The sequence below is a fragment of the Erpetoichthys calabaricus genome, chromosome 5 (assembly GCF_900747795.2).
Source record: "Erpetoichthys calabaricus chromosome 5, fErpCal1.3, whole genome shotgun sequence".
Classification (NCBI taxonomy): Eukaryota; Metazoa; Chordata; class Cladistia; order Polypteriformes; family Polypteridae; genus Erpetoichthys; species Erpetoichthys calabaricus.
In genome coordinates, this window is record NC_041398.2 from 16,281,161 (window position 1) to 16,301,701 (window position 20,541).

At 41.7% G+C, this 20,541-nt stretch overlaps 2 protein-coding genes across 2 annotated transcripts in view; one reads left to right on the top strand and one right to left on the bottom strand.

Annotated features, from left to right (window-relative positions):
* Positions 1–934: 934 nt before the first annotated feature.
* Positions 935–12,156, bottom strand: LOC114641788 (gastrula zinc finger protein XlCGF26.1-like). The gene is made up of 3 exons (XM_028790808.2): positions 12,080–12,156; positions 5,355–5,914; positions 935–2,650 (listed from the first exon to the last, which is right to left on the bottom strand). Exons 2-3 carry the CDS (start codon positions 5,767–5,769, stop codon positions 1,344–1,346), a joined length of 1,722 nt encoding a protein of 573 aa, XP_028646641.1. The 5' UTR covers positions 5,770–5,914; positions 12,080–12,156; the 3' UTR covers positions 935–1,343.
* Positions 12,157–12,216: 60 nt separating this feature from the next.
* The window catches only part of LOC114641792 (zinc finger protein 665-like), a 65,887-nt gene continuing 57,562 nt past the window's right edge, over positions 12,217–20,541 (top strand). Inside the window, exon 1 of the mRNA XM_051927755.1 lies at positions 12,217–12,297. The gene's annotated coding sequence lies outside the window, so the exon portion shown is untranslated. The remainder of the gene's footprint in view (positions 12,298–20,541) is intronic.

The following is a 20,541-nucleotide window of genomic DNA, read 5'->3' on the forward strand; positions in this document are numbered from 1 at the left end:
CTTGTAAATCTGCCATGCAGGCCGTTTTTGCCCAGTCTCTTTCTTATGGTGGAGTCGTGAACACTGACCTTAATTGAGGCAAGTGAGGCCTGCAGTTCTTTAGACGTTGTTCTGGGGTCTTTTGTGACCTCTCGGATGAGTCGTCTCTGCGCTCTTGGGGTAATTTTGGTCAGCCGGCCACTCCTGGGAAGGTTCACCACTGTTCCATGTTTTTGCCATTTGTGGATAATGGCTCTCACTGTGGTTCGCTGGAGTCCCAAAGCTTTAGAAATGGCTTTATAACCTTTACCAGACTGATAGATCTCAATTACTTCTGTTCTCATTTGTTCCTGAATTTCTTTGGATCTTGGCATGATTTCTAGCTTTTGAGGTGCTTTTGGTCTACTTCTCTGTGTCAGGCAGCTCCTATTTAAGTGATTTCTTGATTGAAACAGGTGTGGCAGTAATCAGGCCTGGGGGTGGCTACGGAAATTGAACTCAGGTGTGATACACCACAGTTAGGTTATTTTTTAACAAGGGGGCAATTACTTTTTCACACAGGGCCATGTAGGTTTGGATTTTTTTTCTCCCTAAATAATAAAAACCATCATTTAAAAACTGCATTTTGTGTTTACTTGTGTTATATTTGACTAATGGTTAAATGTGTTTGATGATCAGAAACATTTTGTGTGACAAACATGCAAAAGAATAAGAAATCAGGAAGGGGGCAAATAGTTTTTCACACCACTGTATATTTTTTAAAGTAAAAGATTCAGGTAGGTCTACATTGGCATAAGGCAACTTATCCGATATCAGGAGGGAGAGCATAAGTGTTTACCAAGATTTTGGCGACAGGTGGAATAAAGACTCTCATAAAAATACAGCAGCACAACAGAATAATGATGACAAACATTATTAGAGTACCAAAGACTAATTTTAACTTGGGTGGGCAAAAAGGAAAGACATTTATTGAACCACTCCGTATAAAGTTCTGATGTCCAATCGGGAGCAAACACTGGATCAGCCGCATAAAAAATCTTAAGAGGCCGGGTGAGCAACATGATGTACGTAGGCACATTTTTGTTCTAACTTGCACTTCTGACTTATTACATACTTTTTAGCATCTATCCTACATTACATTCTGCTACACCAGATTGTACTGGTTTTCTTATCAATACTTGTTCTTGTACTAAAATAGCAGCAGGGAATGGGTCAAAGATCAAGTGGCTTTACTTAAAATGTTTTCTAAGAGCGCTAAAAGGCAAAGGCTAACAGCTAAGTCATTCAATGTAAATCAATAAATAATCAAATGGTGAAAAATCATATTTAATGAGTAAAAATGAACGTTAACAGCAATACAGCTTCTATTGAGCATGAATTTGCATGTGCCTCAGAAGACCACTATTCCTCGTGAATCTTTTCCCACATTCAGAACAGCCATATGCCTTCTCTCCAGTATGAATCTGGATGTGCTCACGAAGACTGCTGCTCTCCGTAAACCTCTTGCCACATTCAGAACAGCAATATGGCTTAATTCCAGTATGAACCCTCGCGTGGCTCTGAAGATTGCTACTGTCCGTGAATCGTTTGCCACATTCAGCACAACCATAAGGCTTTTCCCCAGTGTGGATTCTTTTATGTCTTTGGAGCTTGTAACTGTCATAGAATTGTTTCCCACATTCAGGACAGCAATGAGGTTTTTCTCCTGTGTGAATTCTTTTGTGCTTCTGAAGGTTGCTACTGTCATTGAATCTTTTCCCACAGTCAGAACAACAATATGGCTTCTCTCCTGTATGAATCCTTGTGTGGCTCTGAAGACGGCTACTTTGATTGAATCTTTTTCCACAATCAGCGCAGCCAAATGGCTTCTCGGCAGTGTGGATTCTCGTATGAATTTGGAGCTTGTAAATATCAGAAAATAGTTTCCCACATTCAGAACAGCAATATGGCTTTTCTCCATTATGCATTCTTGTGTGGGTGTGAAGACGGCTACGGTCAGCAAATTGTTTTCCACATTCAGCACAGCCATAAGGCTTTTCTCCAGTGTGGATTCTTTTATGTTTTTGGAGTCTGTAGCTGTCGTAAAATTGTTTGCCACATTCAGTGCAGCAATGAGGCTTTTCTCCTGTGTGAATTCGTTTTTTATGCTTCTGCAGATGGGTACTCTCTGTGAAACTTTTCCCACATTCTGAACAGCAATAAGGCTTCTCTCCTGTATGAATTCTTGTGTGGTTCTTTAGACTGCTACTTTTAATGAATCTTTTTCCACAATCGGCACAGCCATATGGCTTCTCTCCAGTGTGAATTCTTGTATGTCTTTGGAGATTGTAAATGTCTGAAAATCGTTTGCCACATTCAGAACAGCAAAATGGCTTTGATGCTGTACAATTTGACTTGAGATCTTTAAATTCAGATTTGCTTTTATAAGCTTGTCCACACTCTTGGCCAGCATACAAAGCTTCTTGATCTGTATTATGCCTTTGTTGTTTGTCGGTGCTGATGGCTTCTCTTGCAGGAAGAGAACTGGAACGCAAAGAGGATGCTGTCAAATTTGCTGATCCTTTTGTTGGTTTCTTCATCTTCTCCTCCTTGTCCTGTTTGTGTTGCAGTCTGCACTGAGGAGAAGTCTCAGCAAATGAAGATGGGGAGAAGCTGACATTCTGTGGACAATCTGTAATGATACAAAGAGTTTAGTTAACCCTTGAGTTTAGCTGACACTATTACACATCTGGGTCTACATAGACCCGCCAAATACAGATATTTTCAATGTATGTATCCATCTCTGTTCAATCTTTTATTGAAACTTCTTCACTGAACATTTTACTTCTTTTTAACCCCTTGTAGACGATTGTCACAAAATCGCTTCAAATTGCTTCCGGCCTGAATGCAGCTGAATTGGCATATGTATCCCACCAAGGCCAGTTGATGCATTTTCAATATGTACCAAGGATCATATTGGAAGTACTGGTCACGCCATCTAGCAGTCGTGGTGGAAATTACATCCGCATGGTGGAAGCAAAGTGTTGGTGTGGCTGTGCACATGGATTTTGGCTACTAATTTCAAGAAATCGTCCAAATTTGAGGTAAGTTGTGGTAAGATAAAAATACGTATTGGCTTATTGTTTGCTTGTGTACTATATTCAAATTAACAATCTCCACTTAATTTCAACAAAGTGTAATTGCAGACCGCAGTACCTATGAAGTCAGTCAGCCATTGTAATGCCTCAACATCACGGAACGCCCTCAACGTCAGTCACATAACACCCATCACATTAGACTATGATGGGCATTAGGGTCCCATTTTCCTTGTTCTATAATATTCATGAATATTTCTTAGATGACAATGCATAAATTATGGGAGGTTCCTATAACCCCCATAAATAGAATCGTATTGGTATCTTCTTGCCATTTCTAACAGCTTGGAATAAACATTATTCTTCAGTTAGTTAGTGACACCCTTGCCTTGTATAAGGTGTAGAGGCATACGGTTTTTAACCGTGACCGCACATGACCGTGCCTGGGCACTTGCCTATGTGCCAACCGGCTTACGAGCCTTTTGAGTGTGAGAAGTAAAATATGTAAGAAAACAACACATAATTTATGTGTTGTGCCGTGTGTAAAGCGTACAGAAGAAGAAATTAAGAACCTTTAAGTATAGAAATAACTAAAGTCTTTCAAGAAAAGCTAAGTTTATAGAAGATACATTTTTTTTTCCTTTTTTTGCCTTTTATTCTATTTTTTCTTTAATTCTTGTTTGGATTATTTGCTTTTAACTTTCACTAGATACCTTTAAAACGAACTCTTGGACTCTGAGAATTCTTTTGACACGTGTCTTACCTGTGCCTGATGACACCTTATATTTCAGCAGCTACATGTACCTTAGTGTTATTTACATGAAGCAATACTATTTAATAATAGCTTATGGTACTACATCAATGTACTTCACTATAAGTTTGTTAATACTATTTATGGATACTTTATTTATTTGGATTCCATTCTGCCGATAGTGTCTAATTTGAGTAACACTGCCATCTAGTGGACTTTGTGTAATTTACCAATACGTTTTATGTACTCTTTTGTATTGTAGACCACACATATATACCTATTCAAACACAGGTGTAAATCTTCAAATAAATTTCATTCTGAGCTGCTGTGTGGAATTCTCGGAATCATTTACCAGTGTCCTGACCGACACTCCGGAGTCCTGAACACACTACAGACACACTGGTCCTTTGCTACAATAAGACTACCTATAACTTCTATTAGTAAACCACAGTGGTTAGCACAACTGTTTCTGGCTGAAGCCCTATGTGTTGTGGAGTGACCATAGACAGGGGGTGGGTTGGAATTCATTGACCACCACCAACTGAAATCTGGCAGGTCAGTTTAGTTTTCTCTGCGGTCTCAGATGTTCCGCATTCTGTGGTCAAATCCTGCACCCAGATATTGCCCATGTGGACTTCAGTTTCTCTTTGCTTGAATTTTCTGATACGATTTTGATGCCTTAGAAACCAAAGTTAAATGAAACAATAAGACTACCTATAACTTCTATTTGTAAATCCTGTCCATATGGACTTCACATTCTCTTTATGTCATCACGCGACTCCAATTCTTCCTTTACATTCCCAAGAAGGTCAGGTGGAATGGGGAGGTGGGGAGACTCTAAACTGGCCCAGTGTGGTTGTAAGTTGAGGGTGAAGGGAAGTCAGACAGGCTGGACTGTCCACCCCCTACAGGTCGGCTTGTGTGATGTGGCTGCTCTTCCTCCAGGTTTGACCGAGTAACGGTGACTGAGAAGATGATGGGACATTATGTCTGTTTTAGTTGTAAGTGCGCACTGAATCATTGACCGTTCCCCACATATTATGTGAGGTGTGTATTATATAATTATCAACATAAGGCCAGGGCTGTGTTTTACAAAACGTCTATGTTAGGATGCGAGGCTCTGGACACGATGAGCACAGACAAGTCACTCGATCTGAATGACACTGGGGACGGCCTCAGAAAAGGACAGAAGCCTTTGGACCAAAATCACTCCAGTAGATTTAGCGGTACAAATGTAATGATTTTGATTTATTTGTGCATGTGTCCCCTCATTGGAGCACAGTTGATAGAAGACTTGATTCTTTTACTTCATTAAACATAATATTGGTCACAATCTACTGCTAAAATCAGAGCGTTATGTGGGAAAAATCTTGTGCTGGGCACGTTCAGTTTTACTTAGACTTTTAGAGTTTATTAGCTGTCAGGTCGTTATGCACCCGAGTGGCTCATCTCTATTCCCGTATCTACTAAAAACACCACAGACAAACCCAGGTAAAACTCAGCACATGCTCTCAGTTTCACCTTCTTTGAGGTTTAATCACATTACTTACTTATTCCAACACTCATAGAGGACTTCCGCTCTTCTTCGTCTCTCACGTTTCTTGCTGTGGTTTTCTCTTCAGAATCAGAAGACTCGGATTTGAGTTCCACAGGATTCTGCTGGGTCGCCTGTTGTCCCATATTAGTGAACCGGGGCTGTGAACTGGAACGAGACTCTTCACCATTATCTTGCTTGTAAATATTCCCGCTTTCACGCGTTTGCAGATCAAGAGCAACTGGCAAAACCTCGGACTTCTCGACCTTAATTTCAATAGCCTTCTCCTTGGACTCCTCTTTGAAAACTGAACATTGCCCCTCACAATCCTCGGCCTTCACGTACAAATCTGTTAATGCACCCCACTCACAATCCTCTTGCTTAATGCATGCCAGTTGTTTGTCCATGCTGTCATTGTTGCTTGAGGCCATGCTCTGTGTAAAACTCTTCTCTCTCCCAAATGTCTGCTCTTTTCTCCCCCGAGATTCCCTTTTCACACTGACCGCTCTGGCCTGGAGGCCATTTGCAGCTTCACTTCATGGCCAAGTGAACTGGGAAAGAGGCTTCTTTTTATATCTGTCAAAATAAAAGTTATATAGTTACTTCATAAATCTGTCAAAAAAAAAAATAATGCAACCACATTTCAGAGGTAACTAAAACACCAACAAAATGACTGCATGAGATTTTAAGAGACATTTAAAATGCTGTGAACCCTCTGTGAGCAAGATCAACAGATTTGGAGTGAAACCCTACTTGATGGGAAGACAAAGTCTGAGTGATTAATGCAAAGTCAAAAACACGGAAGGGGAAAACATTTAAAAAGGTATTATTTTGCACTATCGCTTTGAATATTGAGAAGATTAGACTAACAAGGACAAGAACAGGCCATTCAGCCCAACAAAGCTTGCAAGTGCTATCCATAATAACGTCAAGTTTAGTTTTGAAGGACCCTACAGTCCTACTGTCTTCCACACTACTTGCAAACTTAACCAGCTTGTTATTGATATTCCCATTCTAAATCCTTCATATTTATTAAAATTGTAGCGTCCCCAGCACTGCCCCCTGCTGGTCACCACTCTTAACATCGGCCAATTCTGATTTCCACCTATCTTGGTATCTTCTGCAAACTTCACCAGCTTGTTACTTATATTCCTATCTAAATCATTTATATATATTAAAAATATCAGCGGCTCCAGCACTGCCCCCTGCTGGTCACCACTCTTAATGTCACCTATTTCTGATGAGGTTCCTCTCACCATCACCCTCTGCTTCCTGTGTCTGAGACAATTCTTCACCCATCGACACACCACACCCTGAACTGTCACTTCTTTTAGTTTGATGCCCACCCTCTCATCAAATGCTTTCTGAAAGTCCAGATAAATAATCTCCTCTGCTCCACTCTGTTCATATCCTTTGGTTGCCTCCACATAGAATTCCAGCATGTTAGTAAAACACGACCTCTCTCTTCTGACCCCATGCTGACTGCTCAGTAAACTTCTGTCCTTGTCAGGTGTTGCCCAATCTTATTCTTAATAATTCCTTCCATTAATGTTCCTGTGATGCACGTTAAGATTACTGGCCTACAGTTGCTTGGATCTGCCCTGTCACCCCCTTTTTATATAACAGGATTATATCTACCATTTTCTAGTCCTTTGGAATTTCCCCAGTGCGCACTCAAGGGTTTCTATCTGTACTCTCTGGCCTCCTTAAGAACTCGAGGGTCAATATTATCTGGTCCTGGCGATTTATTTGATTTCAGCCTATTTAATCTGAGCAGCTCTTCTCCCTCTAACAACTTCTAAAACCCTCAGTACCTCCTTAGTAGTCCCTGTTACTGATAGGAGGTCATCCACTTCCTCACTTGTGAAGACCTCAGAAAAATGTGAGTTTAGAGCATCCGTTATTTCATTGTCTATATCTTTTAATTCCCCTTCACTATTTCTGATGCACATCCTTTCCCAATGTCTGTTAGCCTCCCTGGTATCCTTCTTAATGGTTGCCCTCATGTTCTCATATGCCCTATGATTCAGATTGAAGTTGTTAGTCTCATACGCCTGGTTCATAGGATTGTTTTTTTATCAGTTTCTTTTCAAGCCCTTTATTAACCCACTTTAGACTTTTAATAAATATCTTACAAATTCCAAATTTACTATGTACATGTCATGCATTATGTGTAAACCCCCTTTTAAACCTTCTCCACTGCTCCTCAACTGTCTCTGCACTGAACAGCCTATCCAGGTCTATCCTCCTTAGACTCCGATAGAACAAATTTTGAGCAGATGTCACAAAGTTAAAACTTAAGCAGTTTTAGTCTTTGCACCTGTACTTTTCCAAAAGACTAAAAATTGTATTATACTATCAAGCTGTTTTCTACTGGCAATATACTGTATGTCAAAGCTGTCCCAAATGCAACAGGAAATGATCCAAAGAGGAGATCGGCCGTAACTAAAGCCACCATTTTAAAGAGACTCGGCCTGTGACGCTTTCATAGTCTAAACCTCAATCACGGTTAAAACAACTGAAACACACACTGAGCACAAAGACATGTCAAGTCATGTGACTGCCATTAAAATGTTAGCAAACCAATCAACATCCTCAGTTTGCCTGCCTGAACATCTATTACAGGAGGATGATCTAAGGGTATCCTTCAATAAAGGCGAGCTTCAAAAGGGCGACCTCAATTGGGCGCGGCGAATAAAGGCATTCGTAGATAATTTAGATAATAATAGTAGATAATCTGCGGTGGGTTGGCACCCTGCCCTGGATTGTTTCCTGCCTTGTGCCCTGTGTTGGCTGGGATTGGCTCCAGCAGACCCCCGTGACCCTGTGTTCGGATTCAGCGGGTTGGAAAATGGATGGATGGATGGATAGTAGATAATAATCAAATATCTACGTGGCATTGCACATAATCTACAGCTTCAAGTGTAACACAACAATGAGTAAGAGCAGAAAACAACGAAATATAGAGAGCTTTAGAAATAGTTCGTTAGAAGTTCATGCATTAATTAATTGGATGTTTTAATATACTTACTTTCACTTTTTTATACGTTCAATCATCGCCTTTATCTAATAAATTTTCTGTAATAATTTTGTTGCATTTGCCTTTATTCGCCGCGCCCAATTGAGGTTGCCTTTTTGTGTGCGCCCTTATTGAATAGAACCTGATCTAAGAGCTGCCCACTTCTCACTCCTCAGGCATGGAGATGGCTTTAATGTCCCCCTGCTGTCATTTTCAGCCCACAATACTGTACAAAGGTTTGAGGCCCCTGTTATGTATGGATGTTTGTATATATATTTATGTACACACACACACACACACACACAGTGGAACCTCGGTTTGAGAGTTTTGCAAGACAATAAATAAATGTTGACTTGATAAAACGAGCGAGATCTTGCAGTACGAGTAGTATGTATACACTTTGTCTGCTGAGCGTCATGTGATCACAACTGAGCTGATGGTTCTTCTCTCTCTTGCTGTGGGATTGTGGGTAATCGTCTCCTATTCTCCGTCTGAGTCAGCGTGCCTCACTCATATAGTCAACATCCGTATGCGTGTATACTGTTTATTACAGCTTTGTGACTCTATACTGTATATATGCGAGTCACCGTCTTGCACCCCAAAACACAAAGCGGAGTCTCAGTACCGTAGTGTACTCAGTACTGTGCAGCATCAGCTTTATTCAGTTTGAAACAGTAACAGCGCGGTTATTTATTGTCGCAGGATCTGCTGCTCTCCTATACACAGACACAGCAGTCAGGAAGGGCCGTGGCCAAGTAGTACTGTGCCCTGCGCATTTATAATGTTCCTTGTGTCGCCCATCGACGGCAGACGCTTATAGCATGTCTGCAATCTTTTCGCATTCGCTTTCACGGCGAACTGCTACAGCGCTGGGAGACTGCGATTGCTTTGGGACGCTCTTCTGTGTGTTGTCCTGTTGTGGGATTCCACCCAACAGTTTTGAAACTCACTCACACCAGCCATGACTCTTTTCAAAGGTAGAGTGCAGGTTAATTTATTTTATGTATTTTTACTTTATATTTTGTATTAAGGGCAGCATGGTGGCGCAGTGGGTAGCGCTGCTGCCTCGCAGTTGGGAGATCTGGGTTCGATTCCCAGGTCCTCCCTGCGTGGAGTTTGCATGTTCTCCCCGTGTCTGCGTGGGTTTCCTCCGGGCGCTCCGGTTTCCTCCCACAGTCCAAAGACATGCAGGTTAGGTGGATTGGCGATTCTAAATTGGCCCTAGTGTGTGTTTGGTGTGTTTGTGTGTGTCCTGCGGTGGTTTGGCACCCTGCCCGGGATTGGTCCCTGCCTTGCTCCCTGTATTGGCTGGGATTGGCTCCAGCAGACCCCCGTGACCCTGTGTTTGGATTCAGCGGGTTGGAAAATGGATGGATGGATTTTGTATTAATCATTGTTATGTGAATAGTTTTGTCCTGTGGGACCCTGGAGGCAGCTGATAGGTACCGGCAGGCCAAGCGGAATGCGGCTTCGGTGGTTGCCGAGGCAAAAACTCGGGCATGGGAGGAGTTTGGGGAGGCCATGAAGAACGACTTTCGGATGGCTTCGAGGAGATTCTGGTCCACCGTCTGGTGTCTCAGGAGGGGGAAGCAGTGCAGTGTCAACACTGTGTATGGTGGGGATGGTGCGCTGCTGACCTCGACTCGGGACGTTGTGGGTCGGTGGGGGGAGTACTTCGAAGACCTCCTCAATCCCAATAACATGTCTTCCAATGTGGAAGCAGAGCCTGGGAACTCGGAGGTGGGCTCCCCCATCTCTGGGACTGAGGTCACCGAGGTGGTCAAAAAACTCCTTGGTGGCAGGGCCCCCAGGGGTGGATGAGATACGCCCGGAGTTCCTCAAGGCTCTGGATGTTGTAGGGCTGTCTTGGTTGACACGTCTCTACAACATCGCATGGACATCAGGGACAGTGCCTCTGGATTGGCAGACTGGGGTGGTGGTCCCCCTCTTTAAGAAGGGGGACCGGAGGGTGTGTTCCAACTACAGAGGGATCACACTCCTCAGCCTCCCTGGAAAAGTCTATTCAGGGGTTCTGGAGAGGAGGGTCCGTCAGATAGTTGAGCCTCAGATTCAGGAGGAACAGTGTGGTTTTCGTCCTGGTCGCGGAACAGTGGACCAGCTCTACACCCTTAGCAGGGTCCTGGAGGGTGCATGGGAGTTTGCCCAACCAGTCTACATGTGTTTTGTGGACTTGGAAAAGGCGTTCGACCGTGTCCCTCGGGGAATCCTGTGGGTGGTGCTCCGAGAGTATGGGGTACCGGACCCCCTGATAAGGGCTGTTCAGTCCCTGTACGATCGGTGTCAGAGCTTGGTCCGCATTGCCAGCAGTAAGTCGAACCCGTTTCCAGTGAGAGTTGGACTCCGCCAGGGCTGCCCTTTGTCACTGATTCTGTTCATAACTTTTATGGACAGAATTTCTAGGCACAGCCAGGGTGTTGAGGGGGTCTGGCTAGGTGGACTCAGGATTGGGTCACTGCTTTTTGCAGATGATGATGTCCTGTTTGCTTCATCAGGCCGTGATCTTAAGCTCTCTCTGGATCGGTTCACAGCTGAGTGTGAAGCGGCTGGGATGGGAATCAGCACCTCCAAATCCGAGACCATGGTCCTCAGCCGGAAAAGGGTGGAGTGCCCTCTCAGGGTTGGGAGCGAGATCCTGCCCCAAGTGGAGGAGTTCAGAGGACCCTCTTTTCTTTTGCAACATTTGCTAATAAGATACGCTGCGTTGCCTCTTGTGAGATTTACATAATAAGAATGACTGATTTTTCCTGCTTGTGTTTTATCGTTAAACAGGGGTATCCCAGTGGGGGGTGTCCGATATTTTTTTTTTCTTCCACAGGTCTCTATAACATTCCGCATCTGCTGTGCCCCTTGGTGCTTTCACGCTGGAAGGGGCCCTTATTTCCACAGCTGGCCCTTTGCTACGGAGGTGTCTGCTCCTTGTTAAATGACCACTGGACAGCTGATATGGTTCAGTTTTCTTACTAATCCTGTCAGACAGTCTTCACTTTATCGGCTGTCCTTCCACTGGAGGGGCTTCTCATTTTCACCGCTCAGTCTTTGCCCCCCGACTGCTGCTTGTTAACAGGAACACTAGATAGCAAGAAGTGTGCAAACTCTATTTTAAAAGCTTGCTGGAAGTTGTCTGTGGCACTGTCGTGTCTACGTACGTTCCACTAGACAGGACACTCATTTCCATATCACGTTTAGTATTTTTATTTCGTTTTTATTTTATATTAACTATAAAATACATGCATTAACAATTTTATCGGAACGATTATTTTAAATAATTAATTCGGAAAGCGGGGCCCAGCGTTCCGCCGACGAAGTCGATAAGACATTTAACGACGGCGCTGTGCGTTATCGTGAAGAAGAGCGTGCGGCTGCGCGTGCGTGGGACCGACGAACAACACTAAACAAGGCGTGAACTCGCAGGGCGAAACAGCGCTGAAAATGCGCGAGCACAAATAAGACTGCGCTAAATGAAAAAGGTGTTCTTATTTCAAGGGGCACCGATACTTTCATAAAACCTCAAACCTAGTGGTAAAATTTCCACGGTACCGCAACTCGAAGTAAGCTGTGAGAGAGCGATTTGAACTGCCAATACCAAGAGAGAGAACAAAAGCACAGCCCCTAAATGCGAGCGACCCACTCTGTGTCGGACATCTCCTCCATTTAGAAATCCTTCAACGAGGGAGATTCCCACCCTAACGACTTTCTCTTACCTCACGTACTTTGATTTCTTTGTCTGAGAAGTGAACACATGTGACGAATGGAGAGCTGGGCTGCAGTAACAATAAGGTGTGCGCGGGATCACGTGTCCTTCGTCGCGTGACGATGACGTCATTTGTTTTGTCTTGATTCCTTTTCTCCTAGCACACGGCTTCCGCTCTCCAATGGAGTGTCTTCGCTCTACCTGAAAACCAAGCAAATGTGCTGAAAGGTAAGGAAAAGTCAAGTACTTGTGGGAAATGCCCGGCGGTGAGGGACAAGGTAGCGCGCGCAGAGTTCAAGTGTGGCCAATAAGCGGTTCGTTTTGCTGGCGAATCGCTCGTTCACGCGTTTATTTCGAACGGTGGTCATCGCTCGCTTCCTGAACCTGTGCCGTGATAACGTTCTGACTGGGAGCTGCGCTGTGCTGAAGATTTCGGGGTCCCGTGGAATTCAATGCGTCTTTTCATTTAGCGCAGGCGCATTGAGCGGTGAGTGTTCCTGATCTTCTCGTGCTCGCCCACCGTTTTTCTTTCTCGTATAGGGCAGGGGTGGGCAGATTCGGTCCTGGAGGGCCGCAGTGGTTGCAGGTTTTTGTTCCAACCCAGTTGCTTAATTAAAAAACAATCCTTGTCAATTATTTAATTGCATGGCTTGCTAGTGCTTTACCTCTGCCATGTCATTCTCATATCCTAGATTTATTTTCCTTTCTAAGGATATCATCCAAATGATTTGAAGTCTAAAACAGATGAGTAATTCTCAGTGCTTCGCTTTTTTCTCTTCACTTTCCTTCCAAGTATTTAATTAAACCAAATAGTGCATGATAAATACACACAGGTGTAAATGAAAACAAGCTAAATGGAGAAATGCTGGTCTCTTTTGTCATTTGCGTGGTGGTGCTAATTAGGAGCAATTAAAAACCAAGAGTACAGCTGTTTAAGACTAAAATAAGCAATAAGGGTTCAAAATCTTAACGAGCGAAACAACTTAAGTGAAGCTGAAGTGTTACTTGAGCAATAAGGGCTTCTTATTAAGCAATTGGGTTGGAGCAAAAACCTGCAGCCACTGCGGCCCTCCAGGACTGAATCTGCCCACCCCTGGTATAGGGAAAGTATTGTAATCATTCAAAAATTCGATGTCGAGATTTTAATGACTCGACATTTTAAACCCCTTGAAATTTTCGCGTATACGAACTACTGCACAGGGAAAGTATTGGAATCGTCCAAAAATTCCATTTCGAGATTTTGATGAATCTTGACGTTTAAGAGTCCGAAAATACCATTTTTGGAATTATGTCTGTGTGTGTGTGTGAGTGTATGTCAATTTAAACGCGATAACTTAAGTACGGTTTTAATTAGACCAAGCAACTTTTGGGCTATTTCCACTAACCGGAAGTGGTACTTTACCTGAACACACGCTCGAGTTTATTTTATTTATTTATTAATGCAGCTGCAGAGTCCGATTTGTTCAACGTTACTCTTATAATAACTGTTCAATATATGATTAATTTGATGTGATTTCTTGTTGATGGTTGTCCCTAGTGTGTGTGAGACCTGCGGTGGGCTGGCGCCCTGCCTGGGATTTGTTCCTGCCTTACGCCCCGTGTTGGCTGGGATTGGCTCCAGAAGACCCCCGTAACCCTGTGTTCAGACTCAGCGGGTTGGAAAATGAATGGGTGCTTCTTTAATGTACATAACATTGAAAACAGATTCCTTGTCTTGCGGTTTTACTCCTCAAATATCCATCATCATATCTGCATATACGAGACAGTCGAGGGGAGACGACTCCCGAATTTATTGCATTTGATTTTCCGCTCCGTGCCAAACGCCCGCTCTGCTTTTCACTCCATCACACCAGAATTGTGAAGTCCTCGTTCTAGTTTCGCCAGCATTTCGTGTGATTGCATTTCAAACGTGACAGTAAGCTTCTGTAAAGGGCTGTCGGAAAAAAAATGACACTTTATAAAGATTTTAGATTTGTCTTCAACTAGTTTGGCGCTCATACTCCGCTCAATTAACAATACGTTTGTCATCAACCCAGAAATATGTACAGTGTGACGTATGTGTGCCAAAATAGCAGTGATGAGAGTACTAATGAGGATAGCAATAGTAATTTGGACAAAGACATTTAAAAGACAAACCGTTACTGTCTGAGAGGCGGAGTTCAGTCATCAGGACGACGGACTTAGACGCTGCCTTCTGCTGAGCGAAGTACTGTGGGTTGTAGGTAGAAAGAGAAAGCGTGGCTGTTCCCACAGTCTGTGTAAGCATTTGTACTTCACAAAGTTAGAGAGTTCCTTAAAAGTAGTGGGCGTCAAACGAAGCAACCTAAGTTCTGTTCATTTGGTTTTTTGTTTGTATTATAATAGTTACGCTTGTAATTTCATTAACACTAAAACGTTTCTCAATAGTACCTTTAGTTACAAATGTGCCATCTCGTGGCCAACTTCAGCATTGCAACTTTACGATTAATTATTTGTGAAAGATTTGCAACGTGATTTTCCTTTGTTGTAATTTGAGAACTAAGAATAGATATGACTGTGTGGTCTACAATAAAAAAATAAAGTATAGGTACATCTATATCTGCAAATTAAAGTTTGGATTTGAAATCTACCTTCCAAGTGTTTTAATGGACACTACTGCAAATGACAACTCTTCCTGCACAACCAGAAGAAGTCCTTAAGTTGTTTCTCAAATTCAGTCAAAGCAAATGTACTCGGCCACTTTCACTTTATAAGTAGCCCTTAAACATTTACTCATGTAGTGACATTTATTTTTAAGAGTCATGGATAATAACTCCATTTTGTTTTCCTGAAACTTTGATATGGAGAACAAAACTACTTGCAGAGGTAAAGCTGTGCTGCGAAGTTCAATTTCCCGGTTTAGCGACCGGAGCAGTTCAAACTGGGTAAATAACATAAATGTCATTCTCTTTCTAAACAGTTGTAAGTAGTCGTTTTCATTTCTTACCCGCCGTCCTCATTTCTTTCAAGTGAACAGCAGTGGCTACCGACTGGCCCAGTTCAAACTGGGTTACTAAACTGACGGCCCTATTATCGTCACGCAAATCGGTGGGGCCGCCGCCCCTAATTTTTGGAGTTTAAAATTATTAAACTGACCTACCCAAACCGCCACACGGGAGTAATGCAAACACCCTTTAGTTCTTGATGATTTCTCTTTATTTATTTATTTTTATTAATTGTTTGAAATATTAAAACAGAGAACATAAAAAGTGACAATTCAAGCTTTGTGATTTCTCCTCCTCCTCTCACAGTAACACAACGCACACTGGACTCAATCTAAATTGCAACGGCATGCATAGCTCAATATACAAATAAAAAAATAACATACATGAAATATTAAAACAGAGAACATAAAAAAGTGAAAATTCAAGCTCTGTGATTCCTCCTATTAACAAAAGAAAACCACATGGAAAGGCTGCTGAACGCTCACATTAACACATAACTAAAATGAATAGAAAAGCATTCAAAATATTTCAAAACAACAACTGTATACAACAAAAAATCATATTACAATTACTGTCATATTAAAAAAAAAAAAAACTCAATCTAAAATAATTTTACCATACAGAGAATAACCGCGTGCTTACCTACGCTCACAGTAAGACAACGAATACTCGGATAGGCGCACACTGATGACGTCACATTAACGCAACGCACAGAGGAGAGAAATATAAGAGGAGCACAACAAGAAAACATACAACACAATGAATGTTATCAGGATTTGGTGAAACTCCAACAAACTAAATTTCTTATTTTATACACCTGTTACACCTAATCTTAAAAACGAAAATCCGATTTGCATCACGATAATAGAAATGGGTACTAGCCGTCCGTTTACTTCTAACTGATCCCAGTCAGGGAGCTCATTTTACCGGCTATGTCAGGGGTGGGCAAAGTCATTCCTGGAGGGCCGCGGGTTTTTGTTCCAACCCAGTTGCTTAATTAGAAAACAATCCTTGCCAATAATTACATTTCATGGCTTGTTAGTGCTTTAACTCTGCTATGTCAAGTCATTCTCATATCCTAGATTTTTTTTTCCATTCTAAGGATATCATCCAAATACTTTGAAGTGTAAAACGGATGACTAATTCTCAATCCTTCACTTTTTTCTCTTCTCTTTCCTTCCAAGTATTTAATTAAACCAAATAGTGCACGATAAACACACACAGAGGTGTAAAAGGGTAACAAGCAAAATGGACAACTGCTGGTTTCATTTGTCGTTTGCATCTTATTGCTAATAAGGAGCAATTAAAATCCCAGACAAAGATTTCAAAGCAGACTGGGGTTTCAAGATGTGCTGTTCAAGCTCTTTTGAAGAAGCACAAAGAAACGGGCAACGTGGAGGATCGTAGACGCAGTGGTCGGTCAAGGAAACTTAGTGCAGCAGATGAAAGACACATCAAGCTTATTACCCTTCGAAATCGAAAGATGTCCAGCAGTGCCATCAGCTCAGAACTGGCAGAAACCAGTGGGACCCAGGTACACCCATCTACTGTCCGGAGAAGTCTGGTCAGAAGTGGTCTTCATGGAAGAGTTGCAACCTCCGACGTGGAAACAAGGCCAAGCGACTCAAGTATTCACGAAAACATAGGAACTGGGGGGCAGAAAAATGGCAGCAGGTGCTCTGGACTGATGAGTCCAAATTTGAAATATTTCGCTGTAGCAGAAGGCAGTTTGTTGTCTGCAGGCAACAGTGAAGCATGGTGGAGGTTCCTTGAACGTTTGGGGCTGCATTTCTGCAAATGGAGTTGGAGATTTGGTCAAGATTAATGGTGTTCTCAATGCTGAGTAATACAGGCAGATACTTACCCATCATGCAATACCATCAGGGAGGCGTATGATTGGCCCCAAATTTATTCTGCAGCAGGACAATGACTCCAAACATACAACCAAAGTCATTAAGAAATATCTTCAGCGTAAAGAAGAACAAGAAGTCCTGGAAGTGATGGTATGGCCCCCACAGAACCCTGATCTCAACATCATCGAGCGTGTCTGGGATTACATGAAGAGACAGAAGGATGTGAGGAAGCCGACATCCACAGAAGATCTGGGGTTAGTTCTCCAAGATCTTTGGAACAACCTACCAGCCGAGTTCCTTCTAAAACTGTGTGTAAGTGTACCTAGAAGAACTGATGCTGTTTTGAAGGCAAAGGGTGGTCACACCAGATATGGATTTGATTTTGATTTCTCTTTTGTTCATTCACTGCAATTTGTTGACTGATGAAAATAAATGATTAACACTTCCATTTCTGAAAGCATTCTTTGCTTACAACATTTTTTCATACCTGCCTAAAACTTTTGCACAGTACTGTGTATATATATATATATATATATATATATATATATATATATATACATACATACATACAGTGGTGTGAAAAACTATTTGCCCCCTTCCTGATTTCTTATTCTTTTGCATGTTTGTCACACAAAATGTTTCTGATCATCAAACACATTTAACCATTAGTCAAATATAACACAAGTAAACACAAAATGCAGTTTGTAAATGATGGTTTTTATTATTTAGGGAGAACAAATATCCAAACTTACATGGCCCTGTGTGAAAAAGTAATTGCCCCCTGAACCTAATAACTGCTTGGGCCACCCTTAGCAGCAATAACTGCAATCAAGCGTTTGCGATAACTTGCAATGAGTCTATTACAGTGCTCTGGAGGAATTTTGGCCCACTCATCTTTGCAAAATTGTTGTAATTCAGCTTTATTTGAGGGTTTTCTAGCATGAACCGCCTTTTTAAGGTCATGCCATAGCATCTCAATTGGATTCAGGTCAGGACTTTGACTAGGCCACTCCAAAGTCTTCATTTTGTTTTTCTTCAGCCATTCAGAGGTGGATTTGCTGGTGTGTTTTGGGTCATTGTCCTGTTGCACCACCCAAGATCGCTTCAGCTTGAGTTGACGAACAGATGGCCGGACATTCTCCTTCAGGATTTTTTGGTAGACAGTAGAATTCATGGTTCCATCTATCACAGCAAGCCTTCCAGGTCCTGAAGCAGCAAAACAACCCCAGACCATCACACTACCACCACCATATTTTACTGTTGGTATGATGTTCTTTTTCTGAAATGCTGCGTTCCTTTTACGGCAGATGTAACGGGACATTTGCCTTCCAAAAAGTTCAACTTTTGTCTCATCAGTCCACAAGGTATTTTCCCAAAAGTCTTGGCAATCATTGAGATGTTTCTTAGCAAAATTGAGACGAGCCCTAATGTTCTTTTTGCTTAACAGTGGTTTGCGTCTTGGAAATCTGCCATGCAGGCCGTTTTTGCCCAGTCTCTTTCTTATGGTGGAGTCGTGAACACTGACCTTAATTGAGGCAAGTGAGGCCTGCAGTTCTTTAGACGTTGTCCTGGGGTCTTTTGTGACCTCTCGGATGAGTCGTCTCTGCGCTCTTGGGGTAATTTTGGTCAGCCGGCCACTCCTGGGAAGGTTCACCACTGTTCCATGTTTTTGCCATTTGTGGATAATGGCTCTCACTGTGGTTCACTGGAGTCCCAAAGCTTTAGAAATGGCTTTATAACCTTTACCAGACTGATAGATCTCAATTACTTCTGTTCTCATTTGTTCCTGAATTTCTTTGGATCTTGGCATGATGTCTAGCTTTTGAGGTGCTTTTGGTCTACTTCTCTGTGTCAGGCAGCTCCTATTTAAGTGATTTCTTGATTGAAACAGGTGTGGCAGTAATCAGGCCTGGGGGTGGCTACGGAAATTGAACTCCGGTGTGATACACCACAGTTAGGTTATTTTTTAACAAGGGGGCAATTACTTTTTCACACAGGGCCATGTAGGTTTGGAATTTTTTTCTCCCTAAATAATAAAAACCATCATTTAAAAACTGCATTTTGTGTTTACTTGTGTTATATTTGACTAATGGTTAAATGTGTTTGATGATCAGAAACATTTTGTGTGACAAACATGCAAAAGAATAAGAAATCAGGAAGGGGGCAAATAGTTTTTCACACCACTGTATATACTAGACATTAAGCCCGTTACAATAACGGGCACTAGAACAGTAGTGCATAAACATTAGTAGGAACAGTCTATATTAAATGGCTGTATATTTACTCGCTTGTATGTGGCTGTAATATGCGTCGCTGTATTGTATGCCTTTAATTTTCTCTGACAGTAATACTGGCTTTGATGTCTGTAATATGCGTTTAATTTTCTGTCACAGCAGTGGGCAATCAGCAGAGTGTCCCCAGCAACTGATGTAATGTGTGGCATATAATTGATAATCGTGCCTGTGGCGTATCTCCAGCAAGTATTTTAATCTGTGCTGGCCTGCAGCTGATTATTGTATGTGTGGCGTCTCCCCAGAAACAGATTTTATGTGCACGAAAATAAATCTACTTTTAAAAGTCATCCTATTGTAATATCATGAAAATTTGTATATATTTAGGAAAACCCCTTCAACGACTGACACTTTACTCTTTACCGGGCCAAGCTGACATCCTCAGAGTGAACACTTGCACAACAACAAACACTAATCCCACCTCTTCGGGGAAGCTGGTCTCCACGTCTCAGTACCCGATTGGATTTTTCGTGCCTTATGTTTTATGTGTTACCTCATTTACCGAAATCCAATTGGATCAGCTGCGTGATATTTTATAGGTCCCGCCCTCTCTGTCTTGTGTGACGCGTCAGGCGGCCTTTGAAGCATCGCACCTTGCCCCACGCATGCGCACTTCACCAGAAGACACACACACATGGACACTGGACGCACACAGGGGTTTTATTAAATACTAGCAAAATACCCACGCTTCGCAGCGGAGAAGTAGTGTGTTAAAGAGGTTATGTAAACATATATATACATATCTACATATATAATATACATACATATACACATCCACATATATATACATATATATACATATATCAACATATATATATATACACACATGCATACATACATACACACACACACACACATATATATATATATATATATATATATATACATATCTACAGACATATATATATATATACACACACATATATAGACATACATATATACATACATACATTCACATATATCTACATATACAGTATATATATATATATATATATATATATATATATATATATATATATATATATATATATACATATATATATATACTGTATATAGCCAAATCCGTGCACTTCGCAGCGGCGAAGTACTGCTTTTAAATTTTTATTAAGAAGGAAAGAAAACCTTTGTAAATTGAGGGAAAATATACCAATAACAATTTGTTAAGGATCTGTTTTTTTGTGAAGCTGCCTTTATACAGCCTGTCCGCTGTTTTATAAACGAACGCCATATAAGGCCTTCCTTTCTCCTTGTTTAGCGGTTCTGTATTCTTTTATTGTTCATTTATTACGATTGTTATAGTTATTGTGTAGCTATTTGAGACTCACTTTTCTGTTCAGGTATTCATTTCCTTTATGTAATCTGCAA